Source organism: Hippichthys cyanospilos, chromosome 11 (genome assembly GCF_059441005.1).
Source record: "Hippichthys cyanospilos isolate Australia breed blue-spotted pipefish chromosome 11, RoL_Hcya_1.0, whole genome shotgun sequence".
Taxonomy (NCBI): domain Eukaryota; kingdom Metazoa; phylum Chordata; class Actinopteri; order Syngnathiformes; family Syngnathidae; genus Hippichthys; species Hippichthys cyanospilos.
Genome location: NC_142379.1, coordinates 1,633,419 through 1,661,275, shown reverse-complemented (window position 1 = coordinate 1,661,275; position 27,857 = coordinate 1,633,419). Strand labels below are relative to the sequence as shown.

The window sequence follows — 27,857 nt, the reverse complement described above, 5'->3', positions numbered from 1 at the left end:
CCTCGGCCCTCCTTTAGCAAGACTCTTGAAAAAAATTCAAAAACATAAGTACGAAGGACTTCATGTCTGGACTCTTCAAAAAGAAAACGTAGAAACACGTCTTTGGGATCGAATGAGTTAAAGGGGTAGTCCACTTATTTTATCCAGTTTTAACGGTAGGAGGTGAATATTTTGTCAATAATTAACTCTTTTAGTACCAGCCATTTTTAAACATAGGCTAAAGAGCCTAATTCTTGAACTATTTGGGGAAAAAAATGATAAATATGAACCTGGGATTCTATGTCTGGACTCTTAAAAACGTGAAATTACGTCTTTGGGATTGAATGAGTCAATTTGATAACATATTTCTCACGTACAATGAATACTATTGAAATGTGTAGTAAATACATTATATTCATAAATATCTTCATAATCAAATGCTTTTACTTTGAAAATCAATTATCAAAATTGTACCATTTTTTTCTGACCAAATCAGTAAAAGACATAAATTTGAAAACAATTTTCAATTTCTGCACTGTGTAAACTAGTCTCTCAAACCGACCATCCAGGTAGGACTGTGACAACTTCATCGTATTTTTTAATCACATCAATCGTATTTTAAAAGTTTGACTTGTTTGAAAAATACGATAGAACGAGAAAACCCAATCAAGCAGGGGGAGAACATGCAAACTCTACAGGAAAAAGTTCCAATCGATCTTCAAACCCGGATTCCCTCGATTGCGAAACAATATTCAACCATGCTACCGATTTCGACTTGCGTTTTCCGCTCACTGGCTGTGTGTGACGTGTGTGTGTTCTTTTTTTTCTCTATGATGCAATTTCATGCGTAATTTATAGCCGTTTGTTTGATTGTAAAACATTCTCATGCTTGGCTTGAAGCAAATATAGAACATCTTCCCGTTTGGAGTTTATTTACGGGGAAACGTCTTATGAGACGGGCAAAGTTTAGTCTGCGCTTTTTCATAATGCAACGGCCTTCTGCTTCCCAGGCTGTCTATTTTGATTTTTTGTTTTTTTTTTTGTTTTGTTTTCCAACGTCGAAGAACGAAAAGGCAATTTTAGCTTGGCAATAAACGCGCAACTGCAACGGGCTGGTCCGTGTAAATCTTTCCTCAATTGCTTGCTGTCAGCGGAATGACGGCGGATGAGCGATGAAGTTTTGCCGTTTCATTAGGACCAGACTGTCGGCGTAAATTAAGCGTCGCCGAGCTTCAGTGGATCGCCGCTGTTGCCGCGCCGCGCGCTTGGCATCCTCGGAAGCATCGCGTCGTAGCGCCAAGCTTCCATTTCGCAAAAAAGCCCGTGTGTATGCCCGTCTGTGTTTCGCACTGGAATTGGCAGGTACTGTAAACCGTACCCGTATATTAGCCGCAGCAGCAAAAATTGAGCAAAAAAAATAGTTATGGATAATCCAGACTGGTCTACAGGATGCAGGTCGTGATATCGGATATAATCATGGAATTCAAAACACATTCTGAGATGCTAGTGAATGCTGTGAGACACCTTTTTAGGATGTTTTATTTGTACATTTTTATTTGACATTTTCAGTGATCTCTGCATCATCTAGAAGTCCGCGGGAGCAATAATATTTATTTTTGGATCGTTTTGAGAATGCGAATTTACTGACGTTTAGTTTCATGTGAAGTGCTTCCTGTGTGACGTCGTTTCGCCCACTAGCTAAAGGGGAAACACGTGCTAACGGCACTAGCGTCAGACGCAACGGTCCAACATGTACGGCATTCTTTGACGAATTCTGGCTCAGGCTGGGAAGATGTTCTTTGCGATAAGTGCCGAAAGACGATAACTATCGTGCCTCGTGTTTTTCATTGTTACTGAAAGGACCACCGCATGGATTTAAAGGATTAAAGTGACGTAGCGTACAAACGAAAACCAGCGCAACGCGATTATCCCCGAGACGTTTCGGGGATATTCGACTGCAGGTATTGATGAAAGAAGGCTATACCGCAGGCATGTCCCACACGGAGACAGTGATGAATATTCTGCGTCCGCCTCATCAAACAAACTCTTGGATCTGTGGGAAGCGGGATGTTATCGGGACCTGCGACCGCATCTGTGTTGTGTTTGTACGTGCCATGCTGAGTGGGCAAACATCGAAGCAACCCCCGCCAAAGTCTGGAGGAACCGTGCCAAAACCACATCAGTCCCGCTGAAGCCCCGCATGCTGCGATGGGTTCATATTAAGTCCGTCCCGCTCCCCACCTAGCAAGACCCTAAAATACGCCTCGGCATACTTGCGCACACTTAATTATGCGGCCACATTCAACCACAAGGCACATAACAAAGTGAATTAGCCAAACCTTTCGTGTCCACGTTCGAGACCTGCCGTCTACATTATATAAGACTTTTGTTCTAACTCAACCTGCAATCCATGATGTGAAAAGACCACATCAAAAACGTTTTTTTTAAAATATAGTGGCACCTCTTCTTACGAAATTCATTTGTTCCGGACTAAACAACCTAATCCATTCCATTCCTTAGCTATCACCCTACCTTGGCCCAAAAACGGTCAAAATATCACTTAAGGGTTAAAAACCCCAAATGAAGTTCAATAATATGAAAAAAATGCACCTGGACTTTTCGAAGCGCAGCTTTGCCCGGTCTTTTGCCTGTCGTCGACCTGCGCGGAAATCTCCCAACGACACTTGTGGGCTTCAGTTGAAAGGCCCGGCGTTCGTGTGACCTCAGGCCGGTTTACGTCCCGCGGCGCCGCCGTAGCCAAAACGCTGTTTTTTGCATCACTCTGCAACGCGTCCCCAGAAAATAAAGCACCTGTTTTGTCGATCCAGCGCGTTAGCCACTGGACATGCGTGACTAAAGTCAAACTCCACCGGGCGACCTTGTTGTTTGAAATACTCATGACTATTCGGCGACTTGCTTCATTCAATCTTTTTAACAGGCAATTTTCTCGCTTTGTTTTCTTTGCAATCAGCGGGCGTGAGAAAATAACCGCGGGTCGACGTCTCCGGTCCGACCCTCGGAAAATAAACAGGCAAACGTCCGGAGCGGGAGCCGCTCCGGCGGTTTACCGCGAGCCGCGCTTGGTCCTTCCAGGTGGCCGATGGGTTAATACGCCTGGCGAACGTGACCGAGCACCCGGCGGGGCTCGGGCCTTGTTTATTTTTCCAACGAGCATAAAGCTTCTCCGGGATCGCCCGTACGACGTGCGCCGCTTCGGGCTAGCGGTGACTTCCAAACCTTTCGAATTAACATGCTAATTTTGGTCCGCGTCGGCTCAGATTAGCCACCGCAATCACAAATAAATGCAAAGCAAAAAGATTTCGAAATACTACACACGGTTGTTCTGAGTAGGCGCTTTGTCATGGCGATTGGATCATTTTTAAGCTTGATTAGCTTGTACAGATAATCGAAAATCCCAAATATCGTATTACACGCCCGAGCGGCCTTGGATGTCGTTTCCCCGTCCGTCGGCGCTTTTTGAGTTGCACAATATCTCTCCTGTCCACTCTTTTTCTGAAACTTTACTCCCCTTAAACGCTTCGATGCCTAATCGCTTCCAGATGGCGGCGTAAGATGAAAGACAGACGTTTCGCTTTGACTAGAGACTCTAATAAATGTTTAAGAAAATACCGGACATCTTACCTCCCGCAAAATTTGTCAAAAACTAACCCCTACAACGAAAAAAAGAAAAGATGGAATGGTGTCGGTCCTGGCGCCCGTAAATTCTAGCGAGGGGATATCTTTGTGCTCTGACAACTCAACGGTTTTAATACATACCACATAAAGAGCCGATGATGTAACGCATGAGATTCTTATTGCTAGATTTACGATGAAGATCTCGAATGTCGAAGACCTCCGCTGCGCTGTTATTTCCCAAACATTTTTATTGACGTTTTTAGTCGACGGTCATGTATTTGTATCCCTGCCAGCTCTGCGAACTACCACTCGATTGCAGTTCGGGATACGTGGTCATCGGAAAGGGAATCTCGCGTTTATCTTCGCTAACGTGAGCGATTATTGACATTCGAGCTCCGACTTTTTCCGAGCGGGGACCACTTAACCAATAAAACAAATGCGGACCGCCTACGCTACTCTCCAACAAAAATAATAGGCCTGTGTACTACTACAATATAACGGAGCGGTCCACGGGAACTCCATTCGTTCGGCGGGCCGACCGATCGGAAATCGAGCGAAAATTTCATGGAAAATTGGGTTCGAAATGGGATGGGAGTCTAGGAAACGTCACCAACTATTCTTTTCGTGGAACACTTGGCGACCTCTGGTCCACACTTAGAGAAACACTGTTCTAGTTGAATGCTTGAATTAATCCTTATGATCCTCGTTTGAAAAAAAAAAAAAAAAAGATTTTTGGCTAATTTTGTACACGGTTTTACACGGTGTTGTGCTCGGATTTCATGAAAGCTCAATTGCACGATTTTCTGTCGGTCATCTCGGAAATAGTTCCTCTGTACCGAAGCTGCACGTTTGCGGAGTCAACATTTTGAATTGGCGAGCTCGCTCAAACTTACTTGCTCTAATCTTGTGATGTTAGTATGTTCAAACTACATGTTAAAAACACAGCATTTTTGACCTTGAAGCCCCAGGAGATTGACTTGTGCATGGACATACCCTGTGGAATTATGGGGAAAAAATTCTGGTAAAAAATGAATACTTACATGATTCTAAAATATATTTGTATTATGTCTTGAAATGTTTTTGCAGACCTGACTGAACAGGGCTCGTTTTGACAGCGCCCTCATCTGTAGGCAAAACCTTTCAAAATCGCAGAAATACTGTAAAACATGCCCGTTTTTACGAGGTCCTTTGTGTGAAGTACACACAAAGTATGAACTCACCATGAACACCAAACTAATGGGAGCCCTCAGCTTGTTTCTTCACACAGACGGGATGTTGGAAGTCTCAAAAATACTTTTGAGGCTTCTGCCGTTTGCAAGCTTTCTTTTTCTTCAAAGTTGTAGGCTCGTCACCTGTCTCTTGACTGCGTCTTTTCCTGTTCCCAAAAACGTCTGAGTTTTACCCAATCCACTTATTTGCCAGTAAAATTTGGAGCTCAAGTGACCGAAATGAATCCCAGAGAATCCGGCCAGTCTTCAAAATAAAAGGCTTTTCAAAATAAAATAGCTTTCAGACTCTAATAATACCTAAAACGGTTCATTATTTCGGGTGCGGCCCATGCGGCCTAGTACCGGTTGTTCCACGGACCGGTGTCGTGAAACCAGAAAATTTATCTTTGTGACTACGTGCAGGCATTCGTCTTCTTGGGGATTGTTGGAACTCACTTCAATGAGAAGATTTGGAAATCGTCTCATGACGGTATACTTGCGAGGACATTTGATTAAGATTCCTAGTGACCTTGACGTTTTTATGCCACTTCTCAGCCGCCTTCCCATCAGTCTCGCCCTGGTAGTTTTATGGACATTTGGACAAAGGCCGTGCTCCACAAATCTGGAGTTAATCGTTCCACTCGTGTCAAGCAAGGACACGGACGAGAAGCGGGGATTCTGACGCGGCCTGTTTTTGTTCCGTAATCATAAAGAGTGTAAATAAGCGTGACTTTCTTCAGCGTCTGCGAAATGTTACCGAAACGCGTACAAAAGAAGCTATGCGAACGTTTTAATTGGGAGCTGATGTTCAAAGGCGGCTTCCTTTCGAGGACGATTCATTTGGGACCGTCGCGCTAAAGATTCGAGCCAGACCTTTCTTTTTTTTTTCTGCGTCCAAGCATTGATCCGAGCACTTTGGTCGGAACCGTCAAAACGATAAACTCGAGCTGCGGTACACACGTCTTCGACGTGATATTTGCTACGGTTATTAATGATTTCCAGATGATGGCTAATAGATCGAAAGCCGGTCCGTGATAACGTGTCTCAAAAATCCAGTTTAGTTTTATTTCATTTAGAGACGGATAGGGAAGAAAATTCTTGTTTTGTTTTGTTTTTTTTCCTTTCCCCCAAATTTTTACACCTTGCAAGCTTGGTATTTTACTCGGAAAGCTAAAGTCAAATCAGCATATCGCTGGCCACATAAATTGATGTAGCGTGCCGGATCTGGCCCCCGAGCCTTGAGTTTGACACCCGTAATATACGCCGTTTCAGGGTTTTAGCGACCTCTTGTGGCATCTTCCGAAATAGCGGCGAAACATCGTCAGTGTTGATGAATCACCCCACAGGTAGAAAAACTGTGCAGAGATTACCGTAAATCACCAAAGCACCAAAATCGGAATCCTTCGTATGCATTAAATCCCCTCACACGAGTCTCCATTTTTTTCCCGACGCGCTTTGAGCCGGGCTCCAAACTGCAGCAAGCGTTGATTAAAATAACGCCGGTGTTGAGGCGCCGGGCCGGACGCGTGTCCGAGCTTCGTCAGCAGTTTAGTGAGTCCTGCAGGAGGTCTCTGCCCTCCTCTCCTCAGAAGTGATGCCAGGACATCATCACCAGCAGCAGGCTTTACACCAGCTGTGCGAATCCCAAAGCTCTTTTCTGGCTGCCGTCCTGAAGTCCGCCCACTCAACCCATTTCTTTGCAGACCGCGCTTTACTCTTTACTGGCTTTTAACGCGCTCTATCATTGGCCGCCTAGAATTGTTCATCGGGGAGTTACATTACATTACATTACATTGGTAATACCGTAATTCGCCAAATATGAGACGCACTTTTTTTCCCCCCAAAAATGACGGATAAAAGTATGGGTGCGTCTTATAACGGTGACGCACAGATGTGCATTTTTATTCTGGCCATGTTCTTACTAGGCAGCTAACAGCTGATGGTGTTAGCTGAGGTTGTTGCGGCATTATTTTCAATAAAAGAAGCGAGCAGACTGAACCAATGTCCGAGTCCGTCCTTGTTCAAACACAGGAATATTACTAAAACCAAGTGTTGGTGCGTCTTATACGCACTAATAAACAAAATACCAGATTTTGACCCTGAAATTAGGGGTGTGTCTTATATACAGGTTACGGTAATCTCATAGTTACCGTTTGTAAGACGGACCCCACTTTTGGCCTTCGTCTTCAATTTGAGGAATCGCGGCAGTGGATCCTCGATTCCGCGGGCTTCCATCAACACAGTCAAAAGCATTGATTCCATTTTCATTTGTGGAGGCAGCACTTCATTCCCTTGTCAATGAGCTTACGGTTGCTTTTATGCACCGAGTGCATGCGGGGGGCAGGTCCCCAAAGTTTTTCCTTAGCTGTTATGCCTTTTTAAGTACAATCTGTGTGTGTGTGTGTGTGTGTGTGTGTGTGTGTACGTCAGGTATATGCTGGGTTCAGGTAGCCAAGCAAGATAAAAGCACCCCCATAAATTTCCACCACGAGAGATTTAGAGATGGGGTATTTTGGGTTGGCCTCTCGCTTCTCATCTGCTCTAGCTGGAGCCGTGACGGCGCAGAAGATTTACTTTATTGCGCGTTTTAGTTTGCCGTCAAGCCGATGAGCCGTGACATCTCTTCCCTAACGTTTGCGGTTTTCGGACTTTGATTACGTGTTTCAGGTGCGCCGAAGGGACATTTTGCATGCGGGAGGTAATTGATGCGTGCGATAATTTCCCGCCGGGCAAACATTTACATACGCGCTCCATCATTTTGCCGGTTATTTGTATTGGCGGGCATCGGCGAGCATCGGCGAGCATCGGCGAGCTCCCGATTGGCCCTCCTTCGACGCGAGACAGATTATTTTGCTGCGACGTGTGATTAAAAACCCTCACCGATCACTTTGTTGGCTTTCGCGGGGTTCGGTCCTCCGGAGGTAGTGATTTCCACGGCGGGGTTAGCGGCGAGGAACGGTAGCCTGGGAAAACAAGGCCGGCGTGACCTACATAAGGTCGTATCGTCCTCAGGGGCTCGGCGCTCAATCGCACACTCAAGTGCAATCAAATGGCATCCGGTACAGGAGCTACATCAAATGTTCCGCCTCTTCAAAAACAGTAATGCTCAATTCCAGTCAGACGGGTATCAAATTTGATTACCGAAAGCGGCGGTTCTCAAATGGAGGTACGAGTACCCCCGGGGCTGCATGGAGGCCCCGCTTGGAGGGTTTCTTCAGGTATCAGCAAATCGAATTGATTGCTTTTTTTAAGGCTCCAAAGAATGAGACAGTGTCAAGTTCAGGCAACCTTGAACACGAAATAAACAACACACAAGGAAGGAAGACAAGAGGCTTTTGATTCTTTTTGCTCTCGAGGAGAACGGACAGAGATCTGTTTAGCAGTTTCACATCTCGTACTACTCTGGGAAGCCATATTCACGGACAAAAATGTTTCTAGTTTGAGTAAGGGTTGACTTTTTAAAATTTCAGTCACTTTGATGCACTTTGAAGCTACTTTTTCAGATTCAGGTTAAGATGTAACCTGTATACCCCCTGCAAAAAGTAACATTTGTTGAAAGTTGATTTAATTTGTAATTCTTTTTCTAGGCTCAGTGCGAAGGCTTTTTCGACGTTAAAACAAAGGTTTTGTGAGATTTTTTTTTTTAATAATGTTACGATGCCCCCCCCGCCCCCACAAAAATGGTAAATTTTGAGGGTCTTAATATACAAGAAAACAAAGGAACAAAAATCGACACAGTTCATTTAAAACATTTTTTATTTTATTTTATTTTAAATGCTCTTTTTTTCCAGCATGAAATGCTTCAATTGGTCAAATTTTTTTTTCATTTAAATAAGGATTGACTTTTTTTTTTAGACTGTTGCATTTCAAGCATTTTTTTTCATATTCAGAACAAGCTGTAACCTGCATACTCCCTGTAAAAAGTCAAGTCAACATTTGCTGTAAATTTATTGAACTTTTAACTTATTTTTGTAGTCTCAGAAGAGTGTGAAGGCTTTTTCGATGATAAAACCTCGGGGTTGGGAGTTTTTTAAAATGATACAATTTTAGGTATAATGATTCCATTTTCACAGATAACGATCTCATTTCTAGTCAGCCGCGAGTGGTGCGGGGGCAAAACATTTTCTCTTTCCTTTTGGGAGCTTTGCAAAAAAATCTAATGAAGAAACACAGCCATAAAAGAACTTTTCACTGTACAAAATCCAAATACGCAAAGGTTAAACCGGTCGTGTGGATACGGCCGCAAGTGGCCGTTGGTACAGCAAAAGGCAGTGAAATCTTCTGACTTTTCAGAGCAAATTATGATAATAACGGCCTGCCCGTTCTCTCCGACCGCAAAGCAAGGTCAGCCAAATGGTCCGGGAGCTTTTTCTTTTCTTTTGCGGAGCTCGGGGCTCCTTGATCAATTTCAGCATATTGAAGATAAATATACACGCGGGCTTCGCCAATCTGCTTCTCTTTAGCGCAGCGTCAGACGCTCTCCTCCGATTGGACGGGAGAGAAACCGCAGCGCCGCCCGGTTATCGTGGGATCGCCCCGGCTTGTTTTACCGAGGGGCTGGAGGTGCAAACAGCGCCTGATAAGATGGCTCCCTTCCGCCCGTCGTGAGGGGGGGGCTGAAGATTGCGTACCAATCTTTTTGAACTTTTAATCCAATCCAAATAAAGGATTGCGTAATGCTTATATACGTTGAAGTGGAAAGAGATTAATAGGAGTGGGAAAATACAGAAAGAGGCCCCTTAAAGCCAACATGACCAAGTCATGAGCCCCCCCCCCCCTTTGGTCATTTCTTTATATGCCAACTTAATTGGCAGTTTTCGTGCCTTTCATCTGCGTTTTTACACCGTTATGTGCCCGCTAACTATGTAGGACATCCTTGTGAAACAAAAAACCCCAAACTAATAAGCCTTCTTGCAATGTTTTCAGTAACATTTTAAGATTTTATTTCATGGTAAAAGAAAGGTAATCAGCACTTGCATAACACATTAAGTTAGGGCTTCTCTAACTTTTTGGACCCCTTTTAGAAAGCAAATTTTCCATGGATGCTCGTTGCAGATGTTTGCAGAAAGGAAACAAAACAAAAATCCTTTAGTACTCACAAATCACCTTTATTTGTAATTTCTGAAAGTTTGGCTGATTGATCAGATTGTGTTGTTGCAGCTCTGTATGAATAATGCAGCCCTAGCCACTACTGTAGCTTCTATTTTATGCGCCTTATAATGCGGTGCGCCCTATTTATGAAAATTAATTGAAGGTGTGCCTTATAATCCAGTGCGCCTTATAGTGTGGAAAATACAGGAGTGAATCTAATTCAATCCTTTTTAACAACAAGAACGGTACAGTTTTCTTTTCAAATCAAGAGCAAATGAACTGGAAAATGAAGCGACTTATTGCTATGTTGTGTTATAGTGATTCCTTTGCCAAATTGTTTATGCCTATATTTTGTTAAGTTTTATATGGAGCAGATTTTGATTAGTGTGGAATTTTTGGGCAGGGATCGCTAGGCTTTTATGATCCTGTTTTTTTCCATCTAGTGGATGCATAGCGCAATGCCTACTGCTACTGTAGCTTCTATTCTATACGCCTTATAATGAGGTGCCCTATATATGAAAACACTTTTAGAATAGGCTATTCATTAAAGGTGTGCTTTATAATCCAGTGCAGTTTATAGTGTGGAAAATACAGTAGTAAATGACTTATGAATAACTTCTATTCTATGCGCCTTATAATGCGGTGTGCCTTGTATATGAAAACACTTTTAAAATAGGCCATTGAAGGTGCGCCTTCTAATCCAGGGCTTTACGCCTGTGATTATGAGACACCTCAAAGTTTAGCGTTAGCAAGACAGCAGCTGTCCCTCTTTAAATGGACAAAGGGAAAGGACAGAAGGACAGCAAGGCTCGCAGACCCAGTTCAAGGATCTTGTCAGGACATTCTAGCAACCGAGACCATTCTTCATTTTTCCCCCCTCAGACTTGGACGAGGCCGGTTTTGAAGCCAACGGCTGTGTTTTATTGGGCTCTCCTTGTCCCTTTGGGTTTATGGTTTGCGGCTTGGCTAATTTTCCAACGCCGGTTTTTCATTTGCATACGGCCTCACGCCGTCTCGTGTGGGAAGCGCCGATCTTCTGGACTGCCAGCGAAGACGCCGCCGCCGCCGCCGCCGAAGCTAGCAGTGGAAATGATAGCCGTGGGGCTCTTGGCTCCACGTGCTTACGACTTATGCAAATGTGCGGCGGGTTATCTTGGAGTTCTTTCCCACCGACGTGCTCAGCACATGGAACGCATTGTCCGCGTGTATCCTCACCACTTATCCAAACATCCGCAGCACTTTATGAAGAACTTTGAAACCATGTAGGAGAGAGCATCTGCGGCACACTTTGCGAAGGGTCGAAGCCTTGCAAACTCGCAAGCCGCGCTCACGTGAACTGAGTTTTGAGGTGAAGCGACCTTCCAACATCTCTGATTTCACCGGCAGCATTTTCCGTTTCGTACCGTAATGAAAGTTGCGCGGGTTATTTATGTGGAGCGTGCGAGTGAATCGTGGAGAACGAAAAGAAAAAACGGGCCGTCGCCGCCAAATTGGAAAACAAGTGCCGTCTCCTCGGATGTCACGGCCAATACTATGAACTTGTCTGTTATTGTTAGGGTCGAGCACCAGGCGCGTGTATAGTGGTGAAAATTCATGCAAATCTCAGTTGTCATTTGTCATATTGAAAAAATTTCAAAGACCCGTGTTTGTACTTGAGCAAGAAGTCAGGAGTCTTGCTTTGAAAAAATACATTTGCGTAGCGGGGAAGTCAAGACCACACCGAACCAGAAGACCGAGACTTTATCAAGATCAGACGGATGCAAGACTAAGACTTTGACTAAGACTAAGACAGAGAGAAGACCAAAACCTTTCAAGGTTGAGACTTACGCAAGACTAAAACTATTCGAGGTGGAGACAGAGATAAGACCAAGACCTTTGCAGGTCGAGACACTCACAAGACCTAAACTTTTGGAGGTCAAGACAGAGACAAGACCAAAACTTTTCAAGGTTGAGACGGACGCAAGTCTAAGACTATTCGAGGTCAAGACAGAGACAAGACCAAAACATTTTAAGGTTGAGACGTACGCAAGACTGAAACTATTCAAGGTGGGGACAGAGACAAGACCAAGACCTTTGCAGGTGGAGACACACAAGTCCAAAACCTTTGGAGGTCAAGACCGAGACGAGACCAAAACTTTTCAAGGTTCAGACGGACGCAAGTCTAACACTATTCGAAGTTGAGACAGGGACAAGACCAAGACCTTTGCGGGTCGAGACACTCAAGACCCAAACTTTTGGAGGTCAAGACCGATTAGCTAGAAAATAATATATGTAATTGCCCGACATGTTTAATAAAGCGGCCCCCGCATCCCTCCATTTTTCTCCATGTAGCCCTCAAATGAAAAAGTTTCACCACCCTCGGTCTACGCCAAGTGTTCTTGGCTGATCATGTGACCAAACCTTCACAATCATTTCCAGAATTTTCTGCTTCATTCTCTTGAATGACATTCTTCATCATTTTTACACGTTATTTATGCAGAAGCTCTTGCTAATACTTGTCCAACAACTGGCGGGAAAACAAGCACATAACGCCGCGGGCCGACTTTTTGAAAATCTTCCAGCGCGAGCCGGTCTGCGCGCACGTCCATGATGGAGTAGCTGCCTCCTATGGCTCTCGGTTTCCCCTTTCCTCGTGCGGTTTATTATTCTTCTCTTTTGGCCGGCGCGCTCACTCCTACACGCCGCTCGTCCTCTGTTAGGAGCTACAATGCATGCCTCCCATCTGCTGCGCCGGCGTGAGAGTGGAGCCTGAATGACTGACCCCCCCCCCCCGTTCAAGCATTCAGCGCCTCAAATGAATGATTTTACTCACACTTGCTATTTTTTTTTCTTTGTCTGCTTTTTGGATGATGAGTCTTATTTTCCTTGGCTTGGCGCCCGCTGAGTCCCTTTGGGAGTAATGCATTACAAAAGTAATGTAATTACTGGAATGCAGTAGTCTTAGCTGGAAGTAGTGTAAGGTATTACACACAAAGAATGAGTAATATTTTACCTGGTACAAATGACATTGAATTATAATATATGAAAGAATGAAAGTTGACTTTTTTTTGTGGTCCGTTATTCGTCAGGCGCTGCTCTACTTCCGTCTGCACTCATATAATGTTATTTTCTGTTTTTGTACTTACACTTGAAGTTAACACCATATCTGTGGTTCTACAGTTAGAATTACAATAGTTGTAATTGAAAACACTGCACAATATAACACAACACAAGTGTAACACAAAAACAAAGCCAGCTAAAAGGTTTAACCCTAGGCTAGAATACAGTACACCATCATCTTTATTATCCCACATTAGAGGAATGCAAGGGACGAGAGTGCAATTATAAATCATGTCCACTGGATGGCATTATCACATGATACTCAAAGATGGATGTCAGTTCTCATTTATAACTGCCTGCCCTACAACTACAGTGTAGAGGACGGTTTCATTAACATTTGTCTAAATTCCATCCGTCACATACACTACAAGTAAAACAAAGTATTGCTGAGCTTGATAACTAAAAAAAAGTTTTTTAATGAGGGAAATGAAAAACTTCTATCTTGCATTTCCTGGCTAAGGGCCTGACAGAGAAAGAAAGCAAATTTGGGTGCAGACCCCATTGGTTGCCGGAAAAAATGACTGCCTGCAGTGGAACCCAAGAATGTTCTTTGCAAGCAATTTCTTCATGTAAAACATTTAAAACGCAAAATAACAGAAAAGAAATCTCAACATTTTTTGGAGCAACTACAAATACGGTAAATTCAGCAGTTACAGCTGTGAATAACAAGTAGCGAACCTTGTTCTTCACTCAACTGAACATATTTTGGAGAACATGTTTCTCCAAAGCGACCATCTGATCATGTGACTTAACGTCTATCCCGACGAACGGGAAATTGCAATTCCGACACTTTTAAGCGGCCATTTTCTTCCCCCGTCGGGCTAACGGACAGTCCGTCAGTGCTGACAAAGTGTCCACCTCTGCTCATAATTAACATGTTGAGGTTAATCCGACTGCAATAATGTAGTCGCAGTAGGTCTCCATCCGCAGCCAACACTTGCAAATGATGATATAGTCCCCCAGAGGCCCCCATCTTGCATCTCCGGAGATCCTGCAGTAAATGACTCGGTGGCTGACGGCTCGGCAGCTACTTTTTACGACTTTGGCGGCCTCCAGCCCTCCGTAGATAGCGCGCTCTTATTAAAACCACACCACGAGCGGGACATCACAGGGTAAAACGCGGCACACTGAAGCGAACCGTGCGGTACGCCGCCGTTGCGCGGCCGCCACCGCCGTTACCGTCCTTTGTAGACAGACGCCATTCCCGGAGCAAGCCCTTTTCCCCCATGCTGGCATCCGTCCCGGCTCCTGCGGAAGTCATCCTCTTTGCTTTTCCTGAGAGCCCGCGTCCTGCCAGAGGGCCTGCTTGGCTCAGATAAACAAAATAGAAAGAGTCCAAAATGCTTTCTAACAGCACCTGCTATGATGTTCTTATCCGACTACAATATGTCCTTCGAACTGTTTCTCTCCCGGCGGTGGAATGATCATTATTTAACCACCCGTGTTTTTGTCTTCTTCTCAGGTGATGGCGAGGGACGCGGACGGCGGTTCTTTTGGCTCCATCACCTACTCCCTGAGTTCGGGCCTGAACGGCGCCATAAACTCCCAGTTCACCATCGACAAGGAGACCGGCGTCATCTGCACTCGCACCGCGCTGGACCGGGACCAGGGCCGGAGCAGCTACGACTTCACGGTTACAGCAGTGGACGGGGTGAGCCGCGCCAAAAAAAAACAAAGATCAAGCCAAACAAAGCGCAAATGAATCGTTACTTCACGGTGGGCATTTGTGCAGTGAAGTGATACGGTATCACTAGTGCTTGCAGAGTTGACTCGACAAGCCGCCTCTTTGAAGATAATTACATGGCAAAACAGAAATCGTTTCTTTATTTTTTACCTTTATGAAATGGATTGAGGGTAAGAGCCCTTCGTCTTCAATATAGCTTACCAGTGTCAGGCCACTGTGACTTCCTCGAAAACAAAAAAATAATCCCCTAAACGCGGTAGAGCTCTCTTAATCTGCCAAGTATTCAATAGTTTGTTAAAAAATAAAAATGTTCAGTGTAAAAAATAGAGCTGTAATTTGAATATTGTGGCTCTATGATAATTTTGCTCTTGTTTATCACACGTATCGACCAATAAGCCGATTACTTCGACCAGCCGTTGTGAAAACAACGTTTTATCGGTATGATACACCCCGCGGCATACCACGAGCCACGGCAAAAAAAGGCGGCGGTCAGTCGTCAGACATGAGCATCCCGGTCGATTTATATCAAAATATTCCTATGAAAATACAATCTGAGAAATGAAAGAAAATGACGGCCACGTTAAAACGATTAGATGAGGAGGGAGAAGAAATGCCTCAGCTGTCAGGCAGTAATATTTTATTAGGTCGAACGGCCGCCTCCTTTGTTTTTGCCACCTGGTCCAAATGAAATGGCTGCATTGTATTGGAGGCAAATGAAAAGCCTTCTGAAACAGACCGCGCAAAAGACCTCTTGCCCCGGGCCGGCCTCTCCCGGGGGAGGCTATCAATCTGACCTGTTGGGACTATTCTCCGAGGTCACGCTATACATAGAATATTTTCACCGGGGTTTACTTGGACGCCATTAATACGGTCTGCTTGCAACGCTTGCGAGTGTTGGGTGATTTATCCGACGTGACGGGATAAAATAACAAGAGAGCTTTTTGATTCTCGGACAGGGGGGACTGAGCACGCTGGCCTACGTGAAGGTTGATCTGCTGGACGTGAACGATAACAGACCCGCCTTTTACCCGCTCAGCTACGCCGTCAGTCTCAGCTCGCAGAGCGCTCCCGGGACCTCTGTGGTGCGAGTGATCGCCTACGACCCCGACTCGGGAGAGAATGGCCGGATTACGTACAAAACCGTTTCCGGGGGGTCTTCCCCGTACTTCACCCTCAACAAAGACACAGGTTGGCGTGTTGAAATGCGGCTTTTCTCCTCTCAAACCAAATGTGCAAAACCGTGCGCGATCTTGTTCGCGCAGGTGTGATCTCTCTTTCCCGGTCGGTCCACGGCAAGGCCAACTCGGTCATACCCATGGTGATCTCGGCCCAGGACGGCGGAGGTCTGGCCGCCCTGGCGAACGCCAAGGTCAACATCAGCGTGGTGGCGGGTGCGGTGGCACCGCCCGTGTTTGAACAGGCTCAGTATTACTTTGCGGTTTCGGAGGATGTCTTGCAGGGGACCGTCGTTGGTAGCGTCCAAGCCAAGAGCAAGACAGGTATGTTCCAGATCCCCGTTACTCAGATGACACAGCCGGGCCTGAGCAGCGCCAACATACGCACTAAGCTCAGCATTTACATCATTCAGAAATTCCATCTCGCAAATGTGTTTATACGTTCATATTCGCAGGCTTTTTTGTGCGCCCTGGAAATTGACAAATGGCATCCATCTTTGGAGCAGCCTTAAGTGCTTTCGCTGCAGCCTTTTGGGGAATGCTAACTTCTGGTTTGTGTCTTGTTTTCCCCTCTCGCCAGACCCCCCTAGAGATATGGCCTACACCATCAGCTCTGGGGACCCAACGGGATATTTTACAGTGGATGCAGACACCGGAGCCTTGCGAACGAGTCTGTCCCTGGATCACGAAAGCCAGCCCGCGCTTGACTTGGAAGTTCAGGTCCGCACCGGGAACCCCCCGGCTTTTGGTCAGACCCGTGTCCACATCGCCATCGGGGACGTCAATGACAACCCACCGGTGTTCCTTCCCTCATCCTCCGAGTCCCTGCTGCTGCCAGAGCAAACGGAAATGGGAACCGTGGTGTATCGCGTGCAAGCTGAGGACAGAGACTCTGGAGCAAATGGCCAACTGTCCTTTGACCTGTCATCTCCGAGCGGCATCCAGAGAGCTTTCAGCATAGAACGCAGCAGCGGGGAGATCCGTCTGGTGGCGGCCCTCGACTACGACAGCGTTCCACGTTACGATCTCCAAGTGATTGCGAAAGATAGTGGAGTTCCTCAGCTTAGCGCTACTTTCATGTTGGTGGTCCACGTCCAAGCAGAAAATGACCAGGGTCCCATGTTTGATACTCTGAGCTACAGAGTTGAGCTCAAAGAAGGCACTCCGATTAATACGCGCTTCCTGCGAGTCCGGGCCCTTAACAGAGAAACTTTGGGCTCCGGTTACTTCAGCCCTCTTTCGTATCACCTGCGACCAGACGGCGACGCCGCCGGCTTCGGCATCGCTTCGGATAGCGGCTGGCTCTTCGTGAAGAGCGCCTTGGACCGAGAGGTCAAGGACATGTATCTTCTGACCGTCTTGGCCAGCGCAGGTCACGGACAGCTGAAAAAGACGGGCAGCGCCACCGTGAGGATATCCGTGACGGACGAGAATGACAACCCGCCTCGACTTACGCAGCCCAGGGTCTTCATGGCCGTGAGGGAAAACCTTCCGGCGGGGACGGGCTTTGGTCACGTTTTGGCCACCGATCGGGACAGCGGCTCAAACGGACGCCTCAGCTTTCGCTTGCTGCACCCGGACCGGAACTTCCAGATCAACTCGCACACAGGTCAGTAGCCAAAACGGATGCGTTGAGCCAGAGATGGGAACCCCTGAATTTCGGAGACTTGCTAGTCGACTTAGATTTATCTACCGCAACTCGAGACTCAGACTCTTCTTTCGGGATTGGTGAACATCACAAGTCTCTACGGTGTGGCCCGCTCTCATTTTCTCTACCGTCAGTCCCGTTAAGGCACGTTTTATAATGCTAACCAATTTGATGAGAATTGATAACGCTAATCAATTTGATGAAAACCTCGCCCAAGTTCGTCACTCAAAGGGATAAGGGTTTAAAGTCTCCAACTTGACTTGCAATTTTGTCCTCACTGCAGGGACCCAAGTAACTGGCGCCAATATAGGGCCCGAGTTAGGGTGCACCCTGGAAGGCTCGCCATTCAATGAAAAAATTGACAATTCGCGTTAAATTTAGTCTTCGAAGTATGTTTTAGTGTGGGAGAAAGGAGGAGAACCTGAAAGCTACTTTTCGAGCTCGAGTTTCACACTGAGATCTCCCGACTGCGCGACAGGTGTACTAATCACCACAGATCACCGCGATGCCCCCAAATGATTATTATTCCGTCAAAAAACCCATCAGATCATTAATTCATAGCGTCAGGTCACAACCGGGCCAATTGCTTTCGTTCCTGGCGGAAGGCTGCAAATCATTGATGCTAATGTTTTCGTATGACACATTTATGACACGTTTCCCCGCTCGCAGAACATTTCAATTATTCAGGAATCAAATCAATTAAAGTTAAAATTGCATCTTCACCCTCCGCGGTGAATAATTCACACGGCGGCGACAGCGGCCGCGCTCTAATTGGCCCGCTGACTCAGTGAGTCTGGGAGGAGACGCAGACTCTGATTTGCGATCGCTCTCTGGCAGCGTGGTAAGTCTCCACGGCATCTGTGGAGGATTTGCAGATGTTCCGCGTTGTGTAGTACTCACGTGTCACTGGATCAAAGTCCGTTAGCCGTCCTCCCTCACTTGTACGCTACACGGGCGCCTAATGAGGAATCGCATCTCTTATCAGGTGAAATGAGCACCAGGGCCACCCTGGACAGGGAGCAGCAGTCCAGCTACCAGCTGGCGGTAGTCGTGCAGGACGGCGGCTCGCCTTCACGCAGCGCCGCCGGTACCGTCTTCATAAGTGTGCTGGATGACAATGACAACGCCCCGGTATTTGTCCACAGCCACCCGGGGAAAAAACTCACCTTGCAGGTGACGTCAAAAGACTGTCGACAAACACCGAGATGAAATGACTGTCGTAACCCGACGGTTCTTTACTTTGCCCGTGATCAGGTTTCCGAGGATCAGTCCTCCGGGGTTTTGCTGGGGACGGTCCAAGCCAAGGATCCGGATGAAGGAGAGAACGGCACCGTCCTCTACTCTTTGTCAGGTAAAGCGACAGAAAAACCGCATCGAAAATGATTATATTGGATTCGCTCATCGCTGCAGAAACCGCTGAAGCGCCTCCATGCGCCCCCACGGGTACCACCCAAATAGAATAGAGTAGAATAGAATAGAATACCTTTATTGTCGTTGTATTGCTGGTCTAAAACGAACTGGGGAGCTCTGCTCCACATTTGGTGCTTATTGCCTTCTTACTGTTTTTTATTGCCTACTTTATTATTGTGTCTTTATTATTGTTATTATTATATTATTAATATTATTGTACTTTATTATTGTGCTCGGGGAAGTGAACAGAATAAGAATTTCACTTTGTAGTGTTAGATTTTTCTGGGGAATCGCAATCGCATCCGGAATTGAGAGTAAACCTTTGGAGGTGGTGTGTTCCAGGTCCGAGGGCGGAGCGCTTTATCCTGAACCCCAACACGGGCGAGCTGCGCTCGTCGTCGCCCCTCGGCCACTCGGAACGCCCCGAGTACACGTTGACGGTGACGGCCAGCGATCGGGGACTGCCGCCTCGCAGCTCCTCCTGCTCCATCGTCATCCAGGTCAGACCCCAGCTGGAGCCGCGTGTGGTGGGGGGGCCACGTGGACGGGGCCCCTCGAACGTATCAGACAAGGCGCATTCCCCTTTTCTCCCCGTGACATTTCAAAAGGGATTTTTTTGGGGGGTAAATGGAAAAGTGGGTGTGAATCAAACACTCCCAGCTGGCTTGCGTGATGAGTGCCAGCTGTGATGGAGGGCTTTTTTTTTTAGGGTAACTTCAACCCTCCTTCAAAACAGTAGCCTCTTTTACATTGAGTGGCAGGACAAAATAGCCCATTTTCAGCGTATTATTTTGGAAGTCCTTCTTTTAATTTGTAACCCAGAACAGAAAGCCGACACCGAGGAAGGAACGTAGCGGCTCCAGGAAAATGGGCTTGCCAGATAAACAAATTTATAGCTGAGTTTTTCCGAAGATTTCAAGACATAATTATTTAATAATTGGATTAAACAGGGCCATGTTGTTCTTGCCTGCCGACGCGTTTACGTTACGTCCTTTAATCATCTTTTGCCGATTATTTTCTGTCGGTCAACATCCATAGCTGGAACGCCTCACTTTTTCCAGCTAATGTGGAAGCAATTTATAGCTTGTCATGTCGCATATCGTCAAGGCCCGCTTGCTGCGCTGCGCTTCCTCTATGGTGCAGTGGTGTGTGGCCAAATGTGGAAAACTGTAATTACATTTTCAAATGATTTGTCCCTCCTTTGATTTGCCGTTTAGTATTATCGGGACAAATTAACAGCTCAACATCTGGACGAATTAACAGCTCTACATGCCCGATAAGTCACCGATTTTTGCGCCTGCAGACACCGTTTCAACAACATTACCGTATTTTCCACACTATAAGGTGCACCTAAAATTTTCTCAAAAGCTGACAGTGAGTTTTAATTTTAGGGGACAAAAAAAATTAAAATACCGTAATTCCCCAAATGCAGGGTGCAAATTATCCCCATTTATGAAGGCCAAAATTATGAACGGTAACTTAAAAATTGATGATTTTTTTTTTTTGACAACATTCAAGGAAGATTGATCCGTCAGCCGCATAAGCTGAGTTTTGACGCACAGATGAGCATTTTTAAATCGGCCGTATTCTCACTTCCAATAATTATCGTTAAGAGACGAGCTAAGGACACAAAAGAGAAAAGGCTTTTATTTTCAAACTCATGCATGAGGAGAACAGAGAAGGACTGCACAAGGACAATTCTACTGCACTCTAAAGCAGCCTCTGGGAACCCTCTTTTTTTATTCGTGTCCTGGACTCAGACCTTTGTGACGCCGACTTGGCTTGGAATCAATAAAGGCGGACTTGATTACATCTCTGCAAATTCTTACCATGGAATTTGCCCAAATGAGTCCTAATCAGATGCTGGAGTCCTCGATTGGGCGATCCTAAATAGTGTCGGTGGGGGGGGGGGGGCTATGCGATCCAACTGGAGCATGGCGTCAAAATCTGAATTTCCATAAAAGATAGACATTAGTAATACAGTTGAAGAGTGAGTTTTACAGCGTAATACTGAAGGCTTCTAGTGTAACTTTTACAGTCTTTTTTTCCGGGCACTAACATTGGTATCAGATTAAATGGGTTTAATGTAAGCGGCCTGTGATTCTAGTCTATAAAAAAAATGCTTGTAACTGGTTTTATTTCCCCCCTGAGAACACACACACACATGCCAGCAAGCACATCAGATCTGTTTCAGCTTGTTCCAAAATTCCATAACATATTTTTGGTTTTGTACTTCATGTAATTATAATTTGCCACCAGGCTTTGTCAGAGGAACATTGGATTCATGCTCTTGGCTCCTCATGTGAACCTCGTTTTTTTCCTTGTTTTTTATTGCAGGTTCTCAGCACGAGCAGACCTTCTTCAAAGACCAGCTCGCATGCTATAGCTTTCAACTCCGTGGAAGAGGCCAAGCCGGGTTCAGTCATCGGTTCCGTCCGCCTCGGCGACGGAGAAACTCCGACGGAGGGCCAGGTCACCTACATGGTGGTGGGGGGTACGGACAGGGACGGTACCTTCGTGGTGGATCGCCTGACCGGAGACGTCTACTTGGCTCGGCCTCTGGACTACGAGCAGGACGCTCACTACGCCTTAAAGATCGAGGTGGACGACTTTTCTCAGGCTCCGCCCGTCAGCACCCTGGTCCACCTGGACATTAACGTAAAGGACAGCAACGACCACGCCCCTCAGTTCCCGGAGGACCCCGTCACCGTTGTGGTTTCGGAGAGCGTCCGGCCTGGTGCTTCTCTCTTTACCTTCCAGGCCTCAGACAAGGATGGCAGCGGGCCCAATAGCGACCTGAGGTACTCCATCCTCCAACAGTTTCCGGACATACCGGGTCTGCTCGCCCTGGATCCTTCCACCGGGGTCCTCACCCTAAACCGAGAGCTGGACCACGAGGTCAACCCCGGCTTGATCTTGGTGGTGAAAGCGACGGACTCGGCCCTGGACGTCGGCGAGAGGCAGTGGAGCTCGGTCACGGCCAGGATCTACGTCACGGACGAGAACGACAACCCGCCGGTGTTCGGTTCCCCGACGGCGGTGAGCGTGATGGAGGACCAGCCCGTCGGTTTCGTGGCGCTCTACGTCATGGCCGGGGATGCCGACCGAGGGGAGAACGGCAGGGTGACTTATCGAGTCCAGTCGGGCAACGCGGGCGGAACCTTCAGCCTCAACCCCAACACCGGTAAGTCCTTCTTGCCGTAGAATTTGAATGGGGTCAATAACAGGAGTGCACAGGAAGGTCTGCCCCTAAGTTTTCCCGTCCTCTAGCAACTCTCGAGCGACAGATACGTATTTGTGGTGGATTAGAGCTTTCCAGAGACTCTCAGACTTCCATGGTAGAGCTTAGGCCCTCTGCCTGCAACCGGACTGCAAATGGATGAAGCTTATGCAAAACCTTGGGATGGTTTTTGTGAACGATTCCGGTCAGGACATATGAGATAACCGTGTTCGCTTCTCTTTTGTAAAAGCCTCGTTCTGGTGTAGTTTATGGTCCCTGGCTAGAAAATGATCTCAATTTGTTTTTTGGTTTTTTTTTGTGGAAGATTACGATTTAATCCATTTGAATCAAAAGAGTAAATCAAAGAAGCATCTCGCGAATAAATCTCATGTAAAATGCTTAAACAACAGTAATGTACCATTTAAAAAAAACAAAAACCTAAATGACCATCTAATGGATGCATAACGCAAGCCCAGCCACTACTTTAGCTTCTATTCTATGCACCTTATAGTGCAGTGCGCCCTATATACTGTATAAAAATAGTTTTCGAATAGGCAATTCAGTGAAGATGCGCCTTATAATCCGATGCGCCTCACAGTGTGGAAAATACGGAATATTGTTTTTGAATCAGTTTGAACGTAAGGGGCAAACCTTCATAATTTGTGCAAAAAAACTAGTGCATCACATGATTAAATGGCAGAATGAACTATACAAGAAACTATTGTAAACTCATCTTGTCAACCTCAATTTTGTTGAACTAATTTTCAAATTAGACTTTTTAAAATGGCAAATTAATGACATTATTTTGAATTATTCCCCAGCCCTACTTTATATTCCTTTTTGTATCAGTTTTATAGTTGTATATATGTGTAGTTTTTCCCAACAAAAGGTCACTAAAGGTTATTTTGTGCTATGAAGTATGAATCTCACCACTTTTCCGTACAGTCGTGCAGCAATACTCGATATTTTTGCCACAATCATAGGTAATGAGGGAACGGAAATATAAATTGGGGGAACAAACCATCGCGACGTAAGTAGCAAAACATGAGTCATAGCCGAGAGGAAGCAACAAATTGCCTTCATTTTTCTTATCCAATAAAGTTCAGCCTCGTGGAACGAACGAGTCCAAATGAGCGATAAGCGCGGAGTCAAAGTTTGACCGCGGGATTCATTTTCAATCCCCGAGTCAAGCTTCTTTTCTGCAGCTCCTTTGCATGTTAAACTCCACATCCCTTGCTGACTTTTTATATTTCCACCACCTGCTGCGAATTCCATTCCGCCGGCGCGGCAGACGGCCCACATGTGTTCACCTGCTCATGTCATTTCACGCCAGCCCTTTTGAAGAATTCCCAGCACCTGTAAAATTCTCCCGGGCGCTTTATATCAGCTCACCTTTGAACAGCCGACACACCCTGCCGCCGCCTTGGCCCCCCGTCTCCCGCGTCCCTTAATCGCCCGCCGTAAACACGCAAACTTGTCCTTCTGAAGGGACGGCAACCGGCGTTTTCCCCATTATGACTTATTTCTCTCGGTTGGGGGCCAGACAGATGAAGAGGGCCTGACAAATATGAAACACACACAAGCAAGCGTGCACATACAAAAAAAAACAAAAAAAAAACCTCCCGCTCGGGCTTCTGGGAACCATTAGAGGAGCCGGATCGCATGTTAATGCCTGCGCGCTAGCGTGAGACGGTCGCTCGGTCCAAACGCCGACCTCGGGCTGTTTGGTCCGGTGGGCTTTGTTGTGGCGCCGGAGACACGTGGCCGGCTCCGCCCACCTCCCCAGTTTCAAGTGGGAAGTTAGTATTTTCATGCTCACTTGTAATTTGCAGAAGCAAGCACTGACGGACAGTCCGTCATTTCATTCTTTCTCTGATTGGCCAGGAAATGCAAGATAGAAGATTTTTAATTCCTTAATTGAAGACTTTTTTGGGGGGGGGGGAGTAAATTCAACCTCATCAATACTTTGTTTTACTTGTCGTGTATGTGACAGATGAAATTGGGATAAATTTATACAATTGTTCACATCATCTATAGTTGTAGGACAGGCAGTTATAAATGAGAACCGGCATCCACCATGGGGGTTAATAAATGTGATGGTGTGTTATAGCCTAGGGTTTTCGTGTCACACTTATATTACTGTGTCGTGTTTCAATTGCAGTGTAACCGTAGAACCACAGAGATGGTGTTAACTTTAAATGCAAGTATAAAAACAGAAAAAAAAATAGTATGAGTGCAGACAGACGTAGACCAGCGCCTGATGAATGACGGACCAGGAAAAAGTCAAATTTCGTCCTCTAGTGGTGATGGAAGGTTCGGCAAAAGTACGTTGACGGAGTGACGGACTGACGAGTTTAATTTCATCTGGCTTGAAAAAATGAGTGACCGGCGTTGACAGAAAGAGGGCGGGCCGTCGCATCTAGGTGCTTTGCATTGATGCGGTAAGCTAAACTTGAGCTGCTTCTATGGTAAGCAAGCTCTTCTTTATGAGTTGGTCATGTGACATTTACAAACTGAGCTGTGATTGGTTGTTAGCTGAGCCTTGACCACATGTGATGTCGTGTTCACGATCGGCGGCAGCTTGACGTCTTTGAATAATAGTAAACGCCTTTTAGCCGGCTCGCCCCGCGTAGCCCAAAGTGTTGCGGCGCCACAAAATATCCAAACAGGCTTAAGATGTTAGAAACACCCCAAATGAAATTCCCCCTTTCCCACACATCTTTTTTTTTTTTTACCTTTCACATGTGCAACGAGTGATCGGGGATCGAGTCGAATTCCGCCGTGAGTCAAAGAAAATTCAAACGCGGTAACCGGGACCAGATTCAAAGCTGAAAGGCACAATGATGTGAGAGAGCATCCAAAACAAAGCGGTGTCAGCGTTCCCGCAGTTTTAGCCGTGAAATTGAAAAGGAATCAATGCGAGCTCATGATCTAAAAAGGATTAAAAACAGAAAAAACAAAGTTGGAAGTGGCCCCTAATTTCGAGAGAGCACGGCAGGCCTTAATGTTTGCGTGTGTGGAGCGCGTGTTTACGGCTTCTTCCCCGATGGCCGCCGTGCGATGCTGTGGAAAATCTTGTAAATTGCGGCCAGACCCTTACAAGCTGTTAGTTTAACGCTGGTGGAAGTTGTGATCGCTCAGGTAGGCAAAACTCCATCTGCGTGTGGGAGTGTGTGTGCACCCTCGGTTTTTGCTACATGGTGGGGACCAAATCCTGAGTTTTTTACTGTTGATGTTTGGAGTCCCAAAAATTGTGCGGTAAAAAGGACAGAGTCTAAATTTCAAACTGCATTTACAAGACGTGAGCAAAAACTGATAAAAGTGTCACGGTAAAATTTCTTTAAATAATAAAATAAACTTACACTGAGTGTTCATTTGTTTAGGTTTTGTTCCTCTTCTCGATCTTGTGATTTGTTTTCGCTTTTTACTTTCTGGCTCATTGTTACCTGATTGTTTATTGACTTGTCACAAATACAAAAACTCCATCTGTGTGTGAGAGTGTGTATGCACCATTGGTTTTTGCTACATTGTGGGTACCAAATCCCTGGTTTTACTTCCTTTGTTGGGACCTCTTGGGCTTGTGGGGACCATTTTGGAAGACCCCACAAGTTCAGACCTCTTTTTGAGGGTCCAGACTTTTTTGGTTGAGGTAAGGGTAAAGAATAGGGTTAGGCAATTTGTGGTGATGGTTAAGATTAGGGGCAAATAAATGGTTTGTCAATGGCATGTCCCTGCTATGATAGAACCTGCCCCCCTCCCCCCGTGTGTGTTTGCGTTCGGTTTTTCAATAACTTTGCACACTTTTTGGAGGGACTGCTTGGAGAGCAGCCTGTTTTTAAGCCTGTAATTCAGAAAATCCATCTACCCGTCTTGGACTTCAGTCCCTGGATGGACCCAGAACCGGTCGCCGTACGCAGCAAATCATTCCCCCGATTGGTCTCTCCCACAGGTTCTTTGTCTATCTTCAAACCTCTGGACCGCGAGGAGCAGGAGGTCTTCAACCTGACCATCGTGGCCGAGGACCACGGCGTCCCTCGCCGCTCGTCCAGCCAGCTGCTGCGCGTCTACGTGGTGGATGTCAACGACGAAGCGCCCCAGTTCGACAAGAGCAACTATGAGGCGCACGTCTCTGAGAACCAACCCAGAGGAACCGTTGTGTTAACCGTCTCCGCCTTTGATTTGGACCAAGGTGAAAATGCCCGCATACAACTAGTCATTTTTCATTTCGCTTCAAAAAAGATTAGGGCCAATGAATGGAACAAATAAGGTGGGCGGAGATTTTCACGTATACCAAAACTCTCACTTTAGAGTCAGAATTTTGGGTAGAAATGAAATGAAAAATCCTTCAGTGTTAGAATAGGAGACATAATTCTCCCTTAGGTGTAAAGTCAGGACTTTATTTTTACTGGTTTACTCTCAGAATTCCAACTTTAGTCTCAGAATTGGTCCAAATTCAGAATTTAAAGACGATTCTGACTTTCAAGTGTTACATGGAAATTCTGTCTATGGTTTTGAAGTGAGAATTCTGAGAAAAAGTCTGAATTTTCTCAAAATTCTGACTTGAAAATCTGAATTTGGTGAATTCTGGCTATCCTCTTTATTGTCTCCAAAGGCAAAATCCTAACAAACTTCCCAAGAATTTTGAGAATAACGGGACTTTAAAGTCAGAACTCTAAAGTAGTTTTCCTTCAGGTTTTGGCACATTTTTCGACGAAAGTCCAATCCCAGTTTTCAAAAATATCCCGTATAAGAGTGGAGGAAAGCCCAATTCGAGAACCACATCCCTCAAAACATGAAACAATATGAATCATAGTCTGATGACAAGCAAGTTAGACGTTCAAGCCATTTCGCGCTGAAAATTGCACACCCCAAGTCCAGCAAACATTCTCCTTTTTGTTTTTTCCTAAATGAAAACCACGGGGACCAGCCTTTCGTATTTATTTCCGCGCGGCGTGACTTCGAAGCAAATAAAACAAAAAGCATTGTAAACTTTCTCTCCAAAAGTCATTAGCGAAATAAACAAGGGGCGTTTTGCGCCAGGGAGCTTTGCGCTATTGCACGCAAGCGGAACACCTGGAGAAGCTCCGTTGCTAACTTGGCTTAGCCAGCCCGTAACAAACAAATAAGGGGAGAAAATGAGCAATTACACGTCCGTATGCGCCCACTGCTTTTTAATAATAGTCTATTTGTGTGTGTTGTCAGTTTGTTTTGGGGGATTTAGGCAAGTCGGTGAAATAGTCTGGAAAACAAATAGTTTTGGGGGGTTGCTTTCGATTTGAAGCTCCAAGGACACAAGTCTTAAAAGCAGTCTGGTTGGTGGACTGTAAGAGAGTATGAAGGGACAAGTGAAGGAGAAGATCCGCATGAAGAACTTCAAGAAGGGAGGGAAAGACAAGACAATGATAATACGTCTGCGTTGAAGACACTGTTAAGGTCGTCTCATTCTAGCTAGTTGTCATGTATGTTAAATGAGAGGTTCTTTGTTCTTAGTCGCTGAACAAGAAAATGTTATGAAGAATACTTCTTTTCCATGACATGTGTTCTTCCGTTAGGATCCAACGGGGAGGTGACATATGGTGGCGTCTCAGCGGAAGGTTTCACCATCAACCCCACGACGGGCGTCATCAGCACCACGCAGCCACTCGACAGAGAGCTTCGGGACTTCTACGCCGTCACAGGTACGCCTTTGTGTCCACTGTGGCGGACG

The 27,857-nt window shown here is 45.9% G+C and overlaps 1 protein-coding gene across 1 annotated transcript in view; it reads left to right on the top strand.

Moving 5' to 3' along the window:
- LOC148415402 (protocadherin-16-like) overlaps positions 1 to 27,857 on the top strand; it is an 82,957-nt gene that overhangs the window by 44,980 nt on the left and 10,120 nt on the right. The window contains exons 2-11 of the mRNA XM_088427757.1: positions 14,476 to 14,664; positions 15,654 to 15,885; positions 15,960 to 16,187; positions 16,453 to 17,481; positions 18,506 to 18,693; positions 18,775 to 18,871; positions 19,273 to 19,430; positions 21,268 to 22,114; positions 26,100 to 26,339; positions 27,703 to 27,828. Of these exons, the coding sequence (XP_088283883.1) occupies positions 14,476 to 14,664; positions 15,654 to 15,885; positions 15,960 to 16,187; positions 16,453 to 17,481; positions 18,506 to 18,693; positions 18,775 to 18,871; positions 19,273 to 19,430; positions 21,268 to 22,114; positions 26,100 to 26,339; positions 27,703 to 27,828 (3,334 nt within the window). The remainder of the gene's footprint in view (positions 1 to 14,475; positions 14,665 to 15,653; positions 15,886 to 15,959; positions 16,188 to 16,452; positions 17,482 to 18,505; positions 18,694 to 18,774; positions 18,872 to 19,272; positions 19,431 to 21,267; positions 22,115 to 26,099; positions 26,340 to 27,702; positions 27,829 to 27,857) is intronic.